The sequence below is a fragment of the Sminthopsis crassicaudata genome, chromosome 2 (assembly GCF_048593235.1).
Source record: "Sminthopsis crassicaudata isolate SCR6 chromosome 2, ASM4859323v1, whole genome shotgun sequence".
Taxonomy (NCBI): domain Eukaryota; kingdom Metazoa; phylum Chordata; class Mammalia; order Dasyuromorphia; family Dasyuridae; genus Sminthopsis; species Sminthopsis crassicaudata.
Genome location: NC_133618.1, coordinates 147,030,019 through 147,045,120, shown reverse-complemented (window position 1 = coordinate 147,045,120; position 15,102 = coordinate 147,030,019). Strand labels below are relative to the sequence as shown.

Sequence of the window (15,102 nt, the reverse complement as noted above, 5' to 3'; positions counted from 1 at the left end):
GAGTTAGGAGTATAGGTATTCCTAGGAATACTTTGTTATTACAAGAGGCTATTCCATGTATTCACTAGGACATAGGATTTTGGGATATGTGAAGTCTGGAAAGGTAGGGGGAGAAAGTTAGATTATATATGGCTTTGAAAGGCAAACAGAAGATTTTATATTTCATCCTGGAGGTGAGAGGGAGCAACTGAAGTTTATTGATTTGCTGGTGGAGTGGAGGGACATGGTTGTATAATACTTCAGGAATATCACTGACAGTTGAGTGGAGGTTGGACTGGGGTGGGGAAAAAGCTATGGTAGCTTGACCAGTTTACTACAGCAATGTGCTCATTGTTGTAATAGTCCAGACTTGGGGATGATATAAGGACTAAGATGGTTGCAGTAAAAGAAGAGAGAAAAGGAACTTGTGAAAGATAGATCATAGAGGCAGAATTGGCTGGCCTTGGCAACAGATTGAATGTGAGGGATAAGAATGAGGAATTGAAAATGGCATTGAGTTCCAAGCCTGAATGACTGGAAAGATGGTCGTACCTTCTATAGTAATAATTTGGAAATGTTTAAGCGACATGTTAAATCCGTCTAAAGAACATCCAGTTTGAGATATTTAGTAGGCAAGGCAAGAGATCAGGAAAGGATTTGAGAATCATCAGCATAGATCATCGAAATCATGGGAGCTAATGAAAACACCTTTTGAAATAGTATAGCCTAAGACCCAGTCCTTTGGGACTATATTTAGCCAGTCTGACCTGGAATCTTAGAAAGGATCTGGGAAGAAGCAGTCAGATATAGGGGAGAGAGAAAGGGGGAACCAGGAGAGAATAGCGTTCCAAAAACCTAGAGAGAAGAGAGTTTTAAGGGAAAAAAGGATGATCTGCCTGCAGAAAAATAAAGAAGGATGAGGATTGAGAAAAGACCTTAAATTTGTCAATTAATTAAATTTGGAGAGAGCAGTTTCCGTTGAGTGGTTGAAAGTGGAAGCCAGATTGCAGAGAATTAAGAAGAGAGGAAGTGGAAGATACCTATTGTTAGATGGTCTTTTCTGAGGATGTCCTTTCCTAGTATTTCAAGTGTGTTTAAGAACAAGACTACACAGCTACTTTTCAGCAGCCTTCTGAAAAACAAAAACAAAACTCTCAAAATCCTTTGGGAAGACTCTAGAAATCTGGGTGCTGTTCCAGTCAAATCAGATTGGAATATCACACCTATTTAGATTGCCTCCAGGGAATTTTTTAATGCTGTCTCCCTTAGAAAACAAAAGCTCTCTCCCACCTTTTTCCAACTTCTTGCCAAAAATAAATACAAAGAAATAGAAATCTAAGGTTCCTAATCACCTCAGGGAGTTTACTATTTAGTTGGCACAATTAGGATCTAAACATTGGAAAAAACTCTTAAGGATGCCAGTCCCTAAAAGCCAGACATCTCTCTTGGAAGATTCCTGCCTGGATATTTGTCTGAAAAGCAAAGATCTTACTCACTTTTTAATATTTAATGACTTTTTAAGATAAAATAGAATAATTAGCATAACAAAATGAAAAGACCGTTGAATTTGGAAGCAGAAGAGGTGGGTTCAAATCCCAGCTCTGCTACAAATTTGTTATCTGCCCCATTAGGTCTTCCATTGTATCCAGGGCCATCTTTAGTCTTCTTGATCTGTGTCTGGAGGGGAAAATGAGACTGGTGACTGTGTCCCGCCCTTCTTCACTTAAATCCAGTTTACTTGCTTGTCATGGCCTCAACATCCTGATGTCTTGTTGTCATTTGTCCTTCATTCTGGAACCCTAATGTTATGGTCTTCTTCCAAAGGAAGGACAAACGATAACAATCTGACCATTGGAAATCACTTCATCTTTCTTGGTTTCATTTTAAGTATATTATGATATAAAATGCTGGATTTTGAGTTAGAGGACCTGGTTCAAGTTCCAGCTTTGTTATTTAATGTGTGTGACTCTGGGCAAGTTACTTAATTTCTCTAGGCCTTAGTTTCCTCGACTATAAAATGAAAAGTTGGACCAGAACATCTAAGTTCCCTTCCTATGATTTCATGAATCTTAGAAAATCTAGAAATACAGATTTGCACTAGGAGTTAAAAAGAGACTTAAGGGGGGGGGGGGATTATTCCCTTTTTCAGATAGATTTTTCACTTTACAAAAGAATTCATCATAGGAATCCGTGTACTGTTACAGTATTTAAACATTGTCATTTGGTTTTAAAAACATTTTTGAATTATATAGTAATTATATAAAATGAAATACACCAGTATTATCATTATTCACATTTGAGTAAAGAATTAAAGTTCTTTAACCTGATTGCTGTTATTTCATCTACTGTATTATAAAAATAAAATATAATTGACAGTATTGGCCTACAACTAAATAGATTTTATAGATATGATAGCATTCTATTGCAAGGAACCAACATTTAAAGTGGATAGCTACCTTATTTGGATATGAGAAAAGGGGAGTTGTTAGAAGCAAAACTTGGAGGAAATGAATGGAGTTAATTAAATTCAACAGGCATTTATTAAATGTTTGCTGTGTGATTGACATCCTGCTAAATATAAGACAAAAAAATCCTAGTTCTCAGAGTTTATCTTATGTAGGAAGAGTAAACAGAATTATAAGTGGGTTACATTATATTTTCAAAAATCTTAAATGTTTTACTAAATTTCTTCCTAGAATATCATTAAATTTTTTCTTTTTTTTTCTTTTCTTTTTTTTTTTTCTTTTTTTTTTTTTTTGGTACAGGAATTGTTTGTAACAGTTTCTTGAGAAAAAGACTACCTTAACGGAAGTTTTTGTGTTAAATATGTATTCAGTGATTTTGCTTTTAATTTTGTTGATGTATTTTGTGACAACCCAACAGATTCTTTCCAATAAATTACCTAAACATTCCTCCAAGAAAACTCCTTCCCCCACATTCCTGCTCAATTAATCCAAAACACTTCAGAGTGATTGTGACTGATAATAGGTATCACTTTCCATTTTGTAGTTTATTCATTTTTAACCTTTACAAATTAGTATCAATATTATTTGATTTATCTGTATTGTTGATACTATTATAAAAGTTGTGAATGGTCTAAGTTGTAAGAGCAAGGAACTGTCATACATATGTGAACAGTTTAATGTTATCAAAATTTAGGTTTATTTAGTATGTTTAATGATACACATAGTCCTTTTGTGATGTATGATAATTAGGCATAAATAATAAATTGTTCATATAAGTGGATTTTTCCTCCCTGAGGCAGTTGGGATTAAGTGACTTGCCCAAGGTCACACAGCTAAGAAGTGTTAAGTGACTAAGGTCAGATTTGAACTTGGGTCCTCCTGAATTCAGGGCCGGTGCTCTATCCACATACAAATGGATATTTAATGTTACTCTGCTGTAGCCAAAAGAAAATTTGGAGTAAACTGGGAATCATAGAGTACAGAGGCAGCTGCTCTTTTAAAAAAAATTTACAATTTGGGGAGCTACAGGTCATTGGCTTCTCTACTTATCCAGCAGGGGGTGCTAAAGTCCTTTAGGTTTTTCCTTTTCCCCAAACAACTCTTAAGCCCCTTCCCTTTCATATAGAGAAAACTGCTGCTTTTTGTCTGGAAACAGAGGTCTCAACTCCTCAGCTTAATTTCTGGCAGATAACAAAGGGGTATGACATCCATAACAGGGAGGGAGGATGTGAACCTCCTTAAGCCAGCAGACCTGCACAGGAAATCTCTGTTTGACTGCTTTTACAGTATTGGAGGTAGATGCACCTGTCAGCCAAGGACTTCTGGACCATAGCCATGAGAGTCAGAGAAACAAGGAAGAGTTGGCAATCTGAGTTCCTTTGGAGCTAAGAGGAAATCCAAGCGAATATTCTCTCTTGGTTTTTGCTTAATTAGGACAAACATTTTCTGGAGCTTTATATTTTCATATAGTTTTAGATTAAATTTCAAAGAATAAAATCTTTCAGCTACATGTCAGAGGTGTAAAAGTAATCCTTGGCCTATGAAGTAAATTTTTAAACAGAATTCTGTAATTTAATTATTTCAGCTTTGGAACAATTTTCCACTAGATCAAAGTTCTCAGTGGTGGTTAGATTCACACAGCCACACAAAAGCTTGTAATTCATGTACTTGAAATATGTGCTAATTGACTAGCCGTTGTTTGACCTTGGGCAAGTAACTTAAGAGTTCTATTTCATTTTCTTGTTCTATAATAAAGAAGGGATGGACTAAATCAAAGCTTCTTTAGTTGGATTGCAACTCCCATTGGGTCACATAACTGAATGGGGGGTTTTGTGAAATTAAGATTATTAGCAATAAATCTGTGGTATGCCTATTTATATATACCTTTATAACCAGGGTCTTATAAGAACTTCTTGGGTAAAAAAGGGTCACAAGTGGAAAAAAGTTTAAGAAGCCATGGACTAAATAACCTTCAAGGTCTCTCTAAAATTCTTTGATTCTGCTCATTGAATTAATTAATTGAAAGAACTAAATTTCCTTAGAATGGAAAAGATGAAATTCAGAAAGTATTTGAAGTACTGTCATATGGTGGAAGGATTAGATTTGTTCTCTTTGGCTCCAGAAGATAAAATGAAGAGCAATGGGTGAAAGTTACAGCGAGGCCAATTTAGGCTTGTTGTCAGGAAAATTTTCCTAATGGTTGAAACAAACCAAAAGTGGAATAAACTTTTTTAAGAGGGGGTAAATTCCTCCTTCTTACAAGTTTTAAGGAAGACTGAATGACATTTGTCAGGCATGTTATAGTCCCTCAAAAAGTAGTCTCATTTTAGATTCTGTGACAAATGAAAAAAAAAAGCCTACCATACAAAGAACTATGATTATCAGAATCACATAATTCAAGTCCATATCATCTCTGATAAAAACATTTAATTTATCTTAAAATGTAGCTTGTAGATGATTTCTATTGCGACTCAACTCAAATAACATTTACAAACCATAAAGATTTTGTGATGATGCTGTATATATTTTATAATATATATAATTACTGTCTCTCACCAAAGAATTTAAACATGTAACTACACAGTATTCTTAGAGGAAGTACCTGATTTTTTTCTCCTCTTTTATGTTTTTCAGATCTGTCAATTAGAGGAAGAAATAGCTGATCTATCAAGATGGGATCTATTGTTTGGGAATGTGGTTAATCAACTTGACATGTTAGTCAAATGCAATCTATATAATAAAATGAAAAGAAAAGACAAGATGATGTCATTTACCTGTATTGTGAAACCAAAAACAAATGCCTTTTGTCAAATGAGGTTAACAAAGCTCTGTCAATGCAAAGAATATTTAACTGTTTGCAAAGCTTAACAGCAAGAAGTAAAGGAAGTTTTTTTCAAGCAGAGACCTACAGGTGCATGATATCTAAAATTATATTTTATTAGGCCTATTTATCTGAATATTATTCAGTTCCAAGAAGAATGGCTATAAGTTGGATATTCTCCTATCTTTGGTCCATGACTATGTTTGTGGGGTATATAAGTGGGCACAGTTTATTTTCTTGTGAGCCTATCACCTTGAGGATGTGCCAAGACCTGCCTTATAATACTACCTTCATGCCTAATCTTCTGAATCATTATGATCAACAGACAGCAGCTTTAGCAATGGAGGTAAGAATTATATTGCTGTTATTTATATATAATCATACTTATACATTAATAACTTTTAACACATAATACATATAAAATACACTGTATATATGCATATAAATAATATCTTAATAAGAAAAACATATCACTTTTGACATTGAATATTCTGCATGATTGTTTCATTATTTTTTAAAATTCATATTTGACTTAAATACATAATAGACTGAATATATATGGGGAATATTTGTTGATTCCTTATGTTGTACTTTTAAATGATTTAAATCCCTTGTATAAAGCAGAAATTCTATAACCATTTAGAAGTTTGAATGTAGTTATTAAAATACTACTATCCCTTCATGTTAAATTATATTATTTTTGTCTTTTAAGTTGTGTATTTTGTTAGAAAAGCTATTCAGGCAAATGGAGATGGAAAAAATCATCTGTCATTCATGATATGGATTTCCAGTAAGTTTATTGATTCTGATAAGTGAATTATCTTGTTTTAATTATCAAGTAGTTGGTTTAACAGATTTTAATTTTTTTCAGATTTGAATTTTTAAAAATTCATTAATTTCTAACCCATAACTATTTTGACAGAAACCTAAGAAAGTCTAATTCTAAACATCTGAAATAGTTGATGCTATTGGAGTTGTGAATTGAATTAAAACTACCTGTCTTTATTTTAAGTACTTTATTAAGATTCTTATTGAATTTTAAATAATTCTTTAGATAACTTCCCACAGTGGTTTTTGTCTGTATGTTTTAGTTGAGGAAACTAATTAAGTATTTGTTATTTTCAGTAACATGTGAGCAACTAGCAAGACATCATTTAACATCTTTGAAATATAAATGTTTTGTATGTATTTTATATTATGGACAAAGATACTTTTTCTTTTTTACTTGCAATATAAGAGACTTTTAAAATTTTTGATATGGAAGTAAACACATTGGTGAAAATCTGTTAGGGGCAGCTAGGTGGCGCAGTGGATAGAACACTAGCCCTGAAGTCAGGAGGACCTGAGTTCAAATGTGGCCTCAGACACTTAACACTTCCTAGCTGTATAACCCCGGGCAAGTCACTTAACCCCAATTGCCTCGCCAAAAAATAAATAAATAAATCTGTTTATTAGAATATGTTTTGCACTTTGGCTTTTATTCATCTTGTTAATGATTTTAGAAGTTTAAATCATGCTGTTTTAACTTTTATGTGTTTCAGAAAGTCAGTATTCTCTTAGAAGCTTGGGAGCACATTACTATATTAAATAAAAGTTGTGCATGAGAATTGGGTTTGACAAAAAGAAATATGAATTATTGGCAGTCATTTTAAAACAGATTAGTTGGGATCCTATGATTGCCATGAGAACTACTCATTTTCTCTACCCTAATATTCTCTCTTCTTCCTCTGTCCCCCAAAATATGAAGAATGTAGAAATAATCTCTAACTCAGTGAAACATTATACATCAACCAGGAGGTAAACTTTTAAAGTGGTTAGATTTACAACCATATTGTTTAAAAAACAATAGAATATACTTAGGACTAACTAAAGCACTAATTGGTAAATTTCAATTTGATTATAGTATTTTCCTGATGAAAAATTGTTCATTGTTGAAACTCTCTTTGCTCTTCTACCTATTAAGATAAGATCCATGATTTTGGGTGGCAGAAGCTCTAAAGGTACATGGAAAGAAACAACATAATTTACTAAGTGTTACCCTAGAGAAAAACTCTAAAGGCTGAGGATACAGACAATAACTGTAACTAATTTGATGTGAGAGCTACACTGTCTCATTGAGAAATTTTCATTGAGGTGTTTTTAGGTGCTTGCATTTCTGTTCTATGAGCATTTTTTTTTTGTTCTATGAGCACTGTTTAATATTTCTGTAAATCTACTTTAGATGCTAGCACTTGAGTAGAGATTGATCCCTTGGAGTTTGCAGTCTGAATTGTAATTACAAAGGTAAATTCAATGGAGGTATTATTTTATCAAAACAGCGTATCTTAAGTATTCCCTGGATTAGCAAACTCTTCATAATGGAATCATGTCCTCATTTTCCTTGCTGAAGAGTCACCTTGTGTCCCTATAGCTTAGTATATATAGTGCCTGGTACATTGTAGTACTTTTATGATGCTCACTTATTAACATATTTTTCTGAGTCATGGCATGTTTAGTTGGAATATTCAATTAGTGGTTATTTCCCAACAGCATATAAGCAGTTAGCTACAAACCAGTTGCAATGTATGACTAGGTCTATATCCTTATTCCTGTCTTCTGTTAGTTTTATACAGATTTTTTTATATTATGGTATTTTAATCTATAGATCAAAGATTATGTGACTGATTTAGAAAGTCAGAGTGGTCTAAATGTTATTTAGTGCAACCTGGCTGAAGAGCACCATCTTGGATTTTTCAGGTCTGGTCCAATAAATAAAATGCTCTTGATAATTATAGATTTTCTCAAAATTTCTTTTTGTGGCTATATTTTCATAGAACCATATAAGCAGTGGATTTCATGGGAAATGGAATCTGCCCAAATGATGTTGACTAGAAGCTTGGATTTCTAGTTCCTGGCCTTTTATTATAGAGAAGGGAAAAGTAATGAAAAATTTTAGTTGTCTGCTGAGAAATGCACAAATTATAAGTATTGTTTATTTTGGTGTATTCAAGTTTGTATGTATACCATGTATGAAACTAGGAATATTTATGTATATGTGTGTTTATTCCTTGTGAATCTCTGGATATGGTATATTTCTGTGTGCTTTTGTGGAATTTTGATTTTGATAAACATTGGCATTATAGTGACGAAATATATGATCATTTGTGCCAAGTGATGGTGGGTATGTATATATAATTTCAACTATGTTTTTGTTTGTGTTCTTTGTCAGTGATTCTCAAACAGGACTTTAAATGCTACCTTAATTAAGTGGACTTCCCTTCCATTGCTGTTTTTTTAAGTTCTCTAGCAGTCTTCCCTGTTTATCTTGGTTTAGGGTTTTTTTTTTTTTTAATTTAAATTTTTTTTACCTTTTTGTTATTTTCAGATCTGAATTTTCTTCCTTTCTCTGCCCCTTCACTCACTGAAAAGGCAAGAAAAATAAAAGCTAATATAATTGTGTAAAGTCACACAAAATAAATTCTGGCATTAATTGAGGTGGAAGGAAGGAAGGAAAGAAAGAGAAAAAGAAAAAGAAAATATGCTTTTATTTCAGAAAGTGAAAAGTATATTTCATCATTGAATCCCTTTGAAATTGTTGTTAGTCATTGTGTTGATCAGAATACTAGGTCTTTCAAATTTATCTTCATAATATTGCTTTCATTGTATAAATAAATTGCTCTCCTGGTTCTGCTAACTTCACTTTGTTTAACTTCATACAAATCTTCCCAGGTTTTTCATCATTTCTTACAGCATAAAGGTATTCTGTATATATTCATATTTGTGTGTTTATGTATGTACATATATGTATGTACATGCCATATATATTGCATATTATATATAGTATATGTGCCATAATGTTCATATAACTTGTTCAGCCATTTCTCAATTTATGAGCATCCTTTCAGTTTCCAGTTCTTCACCACCATAAAAAAGAGCTGCTACACATATTTTTATGCATGTAGGTCCTCTTTCTTTTGTCTCTTTGAAGTATAGATGTAGTAGTGACACCACTGAGTCAAAAGGTATTCAAGTTTAATAGCTTAATAACATAATTCCATTTGCTTTCCAGAATGATTGGAACAATTCACACCTATAGCAAAAGAATATTAAAATACTTGATTTTGCATAATCTTCCTAGCATTTCTCTTTTCCTTTTTTGCCAGCTTATCCAAGATATGAAGTGGTAACTTAAGGAGTTTTAATTACTACTAGTTTAGAGCATTTTTCATATGGCTAATGAAAGTTTTCATTTCTTTGATTCCTAAACTTTGACAATCATTCAGGGAATGGCTTTTGTTGTTATAAATTTTATTTCTATGTTTTAGAAATGAGTTCTTTATCAGAGGAACTTATTGCAAGCCTCCCTCCCTCCTTCCAATTTTCCTGCTTCTTCTCTAAGTTTAGCTGTAGTGGTCTTGTTTGTGAAGTGTTTGTTTTACTCCCTTTGAACTTCTCTGTCTCTTATTTTATCATGAACTCTTTTCTCATCCATAGATTTGACAGTTAATTTCTTCCATCATTGACCACTACTTTTCTTAAGAGATCACTCTTTATGTCTGAATTATAAATCTATTCTGAGCCTGTTTTGATATATGGTGAGAGTTATTGGCCAAACAACTTTACAGTTTTTCTAAAAGGTTTTGTTCACTAGTAAGTTCTTTTCCCAATAGCTGGTATATTGGAATTTTATCAAAAGCTAGGTTATCATGCTTATTTGCTTCTGTACAGAATGTACTTAATCTGTTCTGCTGATCAATCATTCTATTTCTTACCTCATACCAAATTATTTTTATGATTACAGTTTTTTGATATACTTTTGTGATCTGATACTGCTAACTCTTGTTTTGGGGTTGTTTTTAAATTAATTCCTTGAATATGCTTGATCTTTTGTTTTTCCAATAATATGTATTTTTTCTGATTCTATATGGAATTGGTAGTTTGATTGGGATGGCATGAAATAAGTAAATTAACCCAGGAATATAGTAATTTTCATTATATTGATTCAACCTACCCTTGAACAATAAACTCTCCAGTTATTTAGATTTTCCTTTATATGTATAAAGAGTGTTTTGTAATTTTGTTCATGTTGTTTCTATGTTTGTCTTGGCAGGTACACTCTCAAATATTTTATGTTGTCTGTAGTTATTTTAAATGGAATGTCTATCTCTTTTTGCTGGATTTTGTTGATAATGTACAGAAATGTTGATTTGTGTAGCGTTTTTTATGTCTTGCAACTTTACTGACAGTATTGTTTCAATTTTCAGTTGACTGCAAGATTCTCTAAATAAACCATCATATCTTCACAAGTGATCATTTTGTTTCTTTTCTGCTGATGATCCTTCATTTTCTTTTTCTTATCTCATTGCTAGAGCTAGGATTTCTTTTTCTTCTTGTCGTTTGTCCTTCATTCTCTAAGAAGCCTATGACATCAAAGAGGTGATCCCATGACATGCAAGTGAATTGGATTTAAGTGAGGGAGGACTATGCAAGGTCACCTGCTTCATTTTCTTCTACAGAGCCATCTAGGTCCAGTGGCAAGATACAGATCAGGATGAGTAGAGATGGCCCTGGATGCAATGGGGGATTGGATAGTAATGGTGATAGTAAATATGTTTGCTTCACTTTGAGTCTTATTAGGAAGGCATTTAGTTTGTCCTCTTGGTTCTTTATTTTAGGTAGAAACTTCTTAAAAGTTAAAAGAAAACTCTGTATTCCTGTGATTTGTAGGATTTTAACAGGAATGTATGTTATATCTTTTCAAAAACTTTTTTTCCCTTTATTGAAATAATCATATAATTTTTGTTGGGTTTGTAATTTATATTGTGTTTATGGATTTCTTAATATTGAAACCATCCTTGCATTCTTGGTATAAATTCAATCTGGTTATATTCTGATATTTATGATATATTGTTATAATCTTTTTGTTAGTATTTAAATTTTTTTGCTTTAGTATTCATTAGGGAAAGTGGTCTATTGTTTTCTTTCTCTCTTGACTCAGCTTGGTTTAGTTATCAAGATCATATTTATGTCGTAGAAGGCATTTGGTAGGACTCCTTTACCTATTTTTCAAACAATTTTTATAATATTGAAACAAATTGTTCTTTAAAGGAACAAGTTCTGGGAGCAAATTATAGTTGTGTGCTTCTATTCCCAGGAGCAGAGCAATTCTATCTTTTAGTACAATTTGTAAACCTATAGTGTAAAAACTAGGGCAAGAATCCCAGACCAGTCAGTATTTCAGTTGCTCTGAACATGGAGAGCCTATCAGAGTCAAGCAGTAGTTTACTAAACTCTTAAACAAGGAAAAACCAATAGACTCAGACCTGGGTCAGGAAATTCCAGTCCAGGAAAGCAGAGAATAGACTTCATCCCATATCACACTTTTTTGAGAGCACTGAAAACTTGAAAGGCCCCTAGACAGAACTGTGAAAGCAGTTGAAAAACATTAAAAGAAAGGCCAACCTTCCCTGCCAAAAAGTGCACAAAGCCCCATGCTAATATAAAGTCCAGTGTCAAGAAATTACTGGAAGAATGAGCAAACAGACAAAAAAGAAATCTAGCAGAGGTTATTTTAGTGACAGAAAAATACAAAATGCAAACCCAGAAGAGAATAATACCAGCAAATCCTCAAAGAAAAATGTAATTTAGGCACATAGTCACCAGAAATTCCTAGAAGAGTTAAAGCAAGAGTTTAAAAAAAAAAAAAAAAAGGAACTAAAGTGATTTTTAAAACCAAAAAGGATTGATAAGAGTTGTTTTTTTGTTTTTTGTTTTTTAAATAGGAAAAACAAGAGTTAAGGAGTAGAGACATGAAAACAGAGTTAACTGCTTGGGGGAAAAATATGAAATCTTACCAAAAGAAAATAATCCCTTGAAAACTGGCTAAATGAAAATGAATGATTTCATGTTATTTTTCAGTCATGCCCAACTCTTCATGACTATGTGGATCATACTATCCATGGGATTTTCTTGGCATAGATACATTGATAGATTGGAAAAGGCATAGATTGGCCTTTTCCTTCTTCACTGGACAAAGGCAAACACATAAGTAACTTTAATTCCCATAAGCTGCATTAACAACCTACCTTATACAGTTGTGAGGAAAGCACTTTGTAAATCTTAAAACTCTATAGAATCATATGGTTGCAAGGAAGCAGTAGGAAAATAACTGGATTTGAGATTAAAACACCTGGTCAAATCCTGGGTTTCCTATTTATAATTGGCCTTTAGCAAGTCATTTAACCTTTATGGTTTTCAGTTTCTACGTCTGTAAAATGAGGGAGTTGGATAAATGGAATCTAATATATTTCCTTCCTATGTGAAGTCTTAGAGTCTATTATCTTAGAAGCCATCTAGTCTGAACAATACCTATAATAGATTCTTCTACATCATACCTAGACCATCTTTGCTTGAAGACCTCCAGGGAGGGGAAATTCCTTGTATGCACAGTAATCACTGAGGAAACTATCTCAGCAGATAAGCTAAACCAGATTAAGGGTAATGCCTTAAAAGCTGTCTGTGGGTTAGAATTATGTCTATCCCAAATGTGGAAAGATTTTCCGTGGTGGAATGGGCAAATAAGAACAGTTTGTTCCAGTGGCCATGAAAGTAACTGAAGTGGTCACTCTGAAATTCTTAGAGTGTGGTCAAACATCAGAGGTACCAAGGTCATCTATTGCATCCTGTGTTGTTATTGACAGTCATCTTGACTTTAGTCTGGCCACTGAACTTTGCCAATAATGTTATCTTAAATAAGAAACACTTAAAATAGGGCAAAGGGAGAAAAGTCTATTCTTTTTTTGAAAACAAGATGAAAATTTAAAAAGATAGGGCAATGTTGTAAAGGGCTTTAAAGTTAAACAGAGAGTTTATATTTGATCCTAGAAGCAATAGGGAAACACAGCAAATGATTGAGTAAAGGATTTGTAACCTACCATATCATGGCAGAAAAATAATGTTAGTAACAGACTGGAGTTGGGAGAGATTTGAGATTGAGAGAATAAGAGGTTATTAGAATAATCTAGGCAGGAGATAATGAGTGTGGATAGAGAGGAGAGGTCATATAAGATGTGTGGAGGTAGAAATGGTAATATTTGTCATTTGATTATTTAGGGGTAAGGAGGTAAAAAGTTGAGAATATTGCCATGGTGACAAACCTGGAGATTGAAAAGAATCATGATGCTTTTAACAGAAATAGTGAAGTTTGAAAGAGGAGAGAGATTTTAAGAAAAGTATGAGTTCATTTTTGATCATGTTGAATTTGAGATGTTTCAGAGAAATCCAGATTAATTAATACATTGGTGATACAGTAAGAAAAGTTATGGGGGGAAAATGGAGCTGGGTATATGGGTATGTGAGTTATCTTCATAGATAAGGTTACTAGAAAAGACAGAAGTAGAGGAACTAGGATAGAATCTTGGAAAATAAGACAGAGTAGGAGCAGGCAGATAAATAAGAGGAAGGAATCTGGAGAGAAGAAGGTCTGAATGTAGTGATAAAGATAAATGGCATGAATGTTAAAGGAGAGTTTTCTAAGTATTTGTAGCTGAGGGAGGATCTGGAAGTGACAATGATAAGCAAAAGATATACCTACTCATCATGATCCAATATGTAAATGGACCTGAGTGAAGGTGCATCAGTACTTTGAAGGATGCATTCACTACTGTAGAATGTAGGTGCAATGTCTTCTTGAGAGAGCAAAATTTCTGCAACTGGAAGATGTGAGTGAAAGAAAGATATCTAAGAGGAATGGCAGATTATTAACAAAAGAATCAAGATTTCTCATATTTTTCTTAATATGCAATAATAAGACAGACCAGATACCATGTAGGTTCAGTTAGATTAGTGCCATGCTAACTTTGCCAATTACTTTGTTTTGAGGGATTTAAAATGTGTGGTATGGTTTTCAGAAACTAAAATTGGGAAATGAAGAGAGTCAATTCTGAATGTCTTGTCATTTCATGGCCTTGAACTGATCCACCCATGAAAATATTGTGTACCGCCCTATAGGAAATACTATAATTTCCATGTCACTTTAATAATTGTCTATTCTATGTCTCATATATCATAACTATATTCTTTGTGGAATTTAACTGACAGAAATGGAAGGCATAGTTGGTTTTGTTTGTCGAGAGGACCATGCCATCAGGGAAGTAATGCCATGACTTTCAAGTGAATTGGATTTAAGTGAGGGAGGGCTGTGAAAGGTCACCTGTCTCACTTTCTCCTCCAGAGCCATCTAGGTCCAGTGGCTAGATGTAGATCAAGATTACTGGAAATGGCCCTGAATGCAGTGGGAGACCTTGGCCTTTCTAAGCTATGTTTTTCAACAGATCTCAATTTGACTGAGGCCACATCCATTCAGCAATTGTGGCAAAGGATATCCTCTTTCACCTGGTCCCTCCTCTCCTTCCCCCCCCCCCAAATCCAAATAAATAAATTTTAGAGGGGAAAGCCCTCAGGGTTTCTGGCCAAAGCAAAAATGATTGCTATTTACATTCAAAGTTATTGACATACTGATAGTATATCTTCTCTGTCTTGAAATGTAGTGTCCTATTTTCATTAAAGGAGATTAGAGTAAGAAGAAAGTAAAGGCAATTAAGGTAATTGTCATTTGAACTTTTGTTTTAGTTTTTTCCACCCTTAACAACAAAGTGGTAAAGTGCCAAGATAAAATTTCTAGAGCTCTAAAATACTGACAATCTCAGGATTTTTGGAGGAAGTCTTTGATAATGGCTGTTTTATGTAGTCTCTTATAATCTATTAAGGAAAATAATGTAGCCAAGAAACTCAATCTACTTTTGATAGGGCATGCATTTTCTTTTGTGGCATAGATGGGGGTATTCCCAGAGGTACAGC

At 33.4% G+C, this 15,102-nt stretch overlaps 1 protein-coding gene across 1 annotated transcript in view; it reads left to right on the top strand.

The window, feature by feature from the left end:
• Nucleotides 1-15,102, top strand: part of FZD3 (frizzled class receptor 3) — a 79,532-nt gene that overhangs the window by 12,664 nt on the left and 51,766 nt on the right. The window contains exon 2 of the mRNA XM_074287577.1: nucleotides 5,079-5,611. Within this exon, the coding sequence (XP_074143678.1) occupies nucleotides 5,423-5,611 (189 nt within the window). The 5' untranslated portion in view covers nucleotides 5,079-5,422. The remainder of the gene's footprint in view (nucleotides 1-5,078; nucleotides 5,612-15,102) is intronic.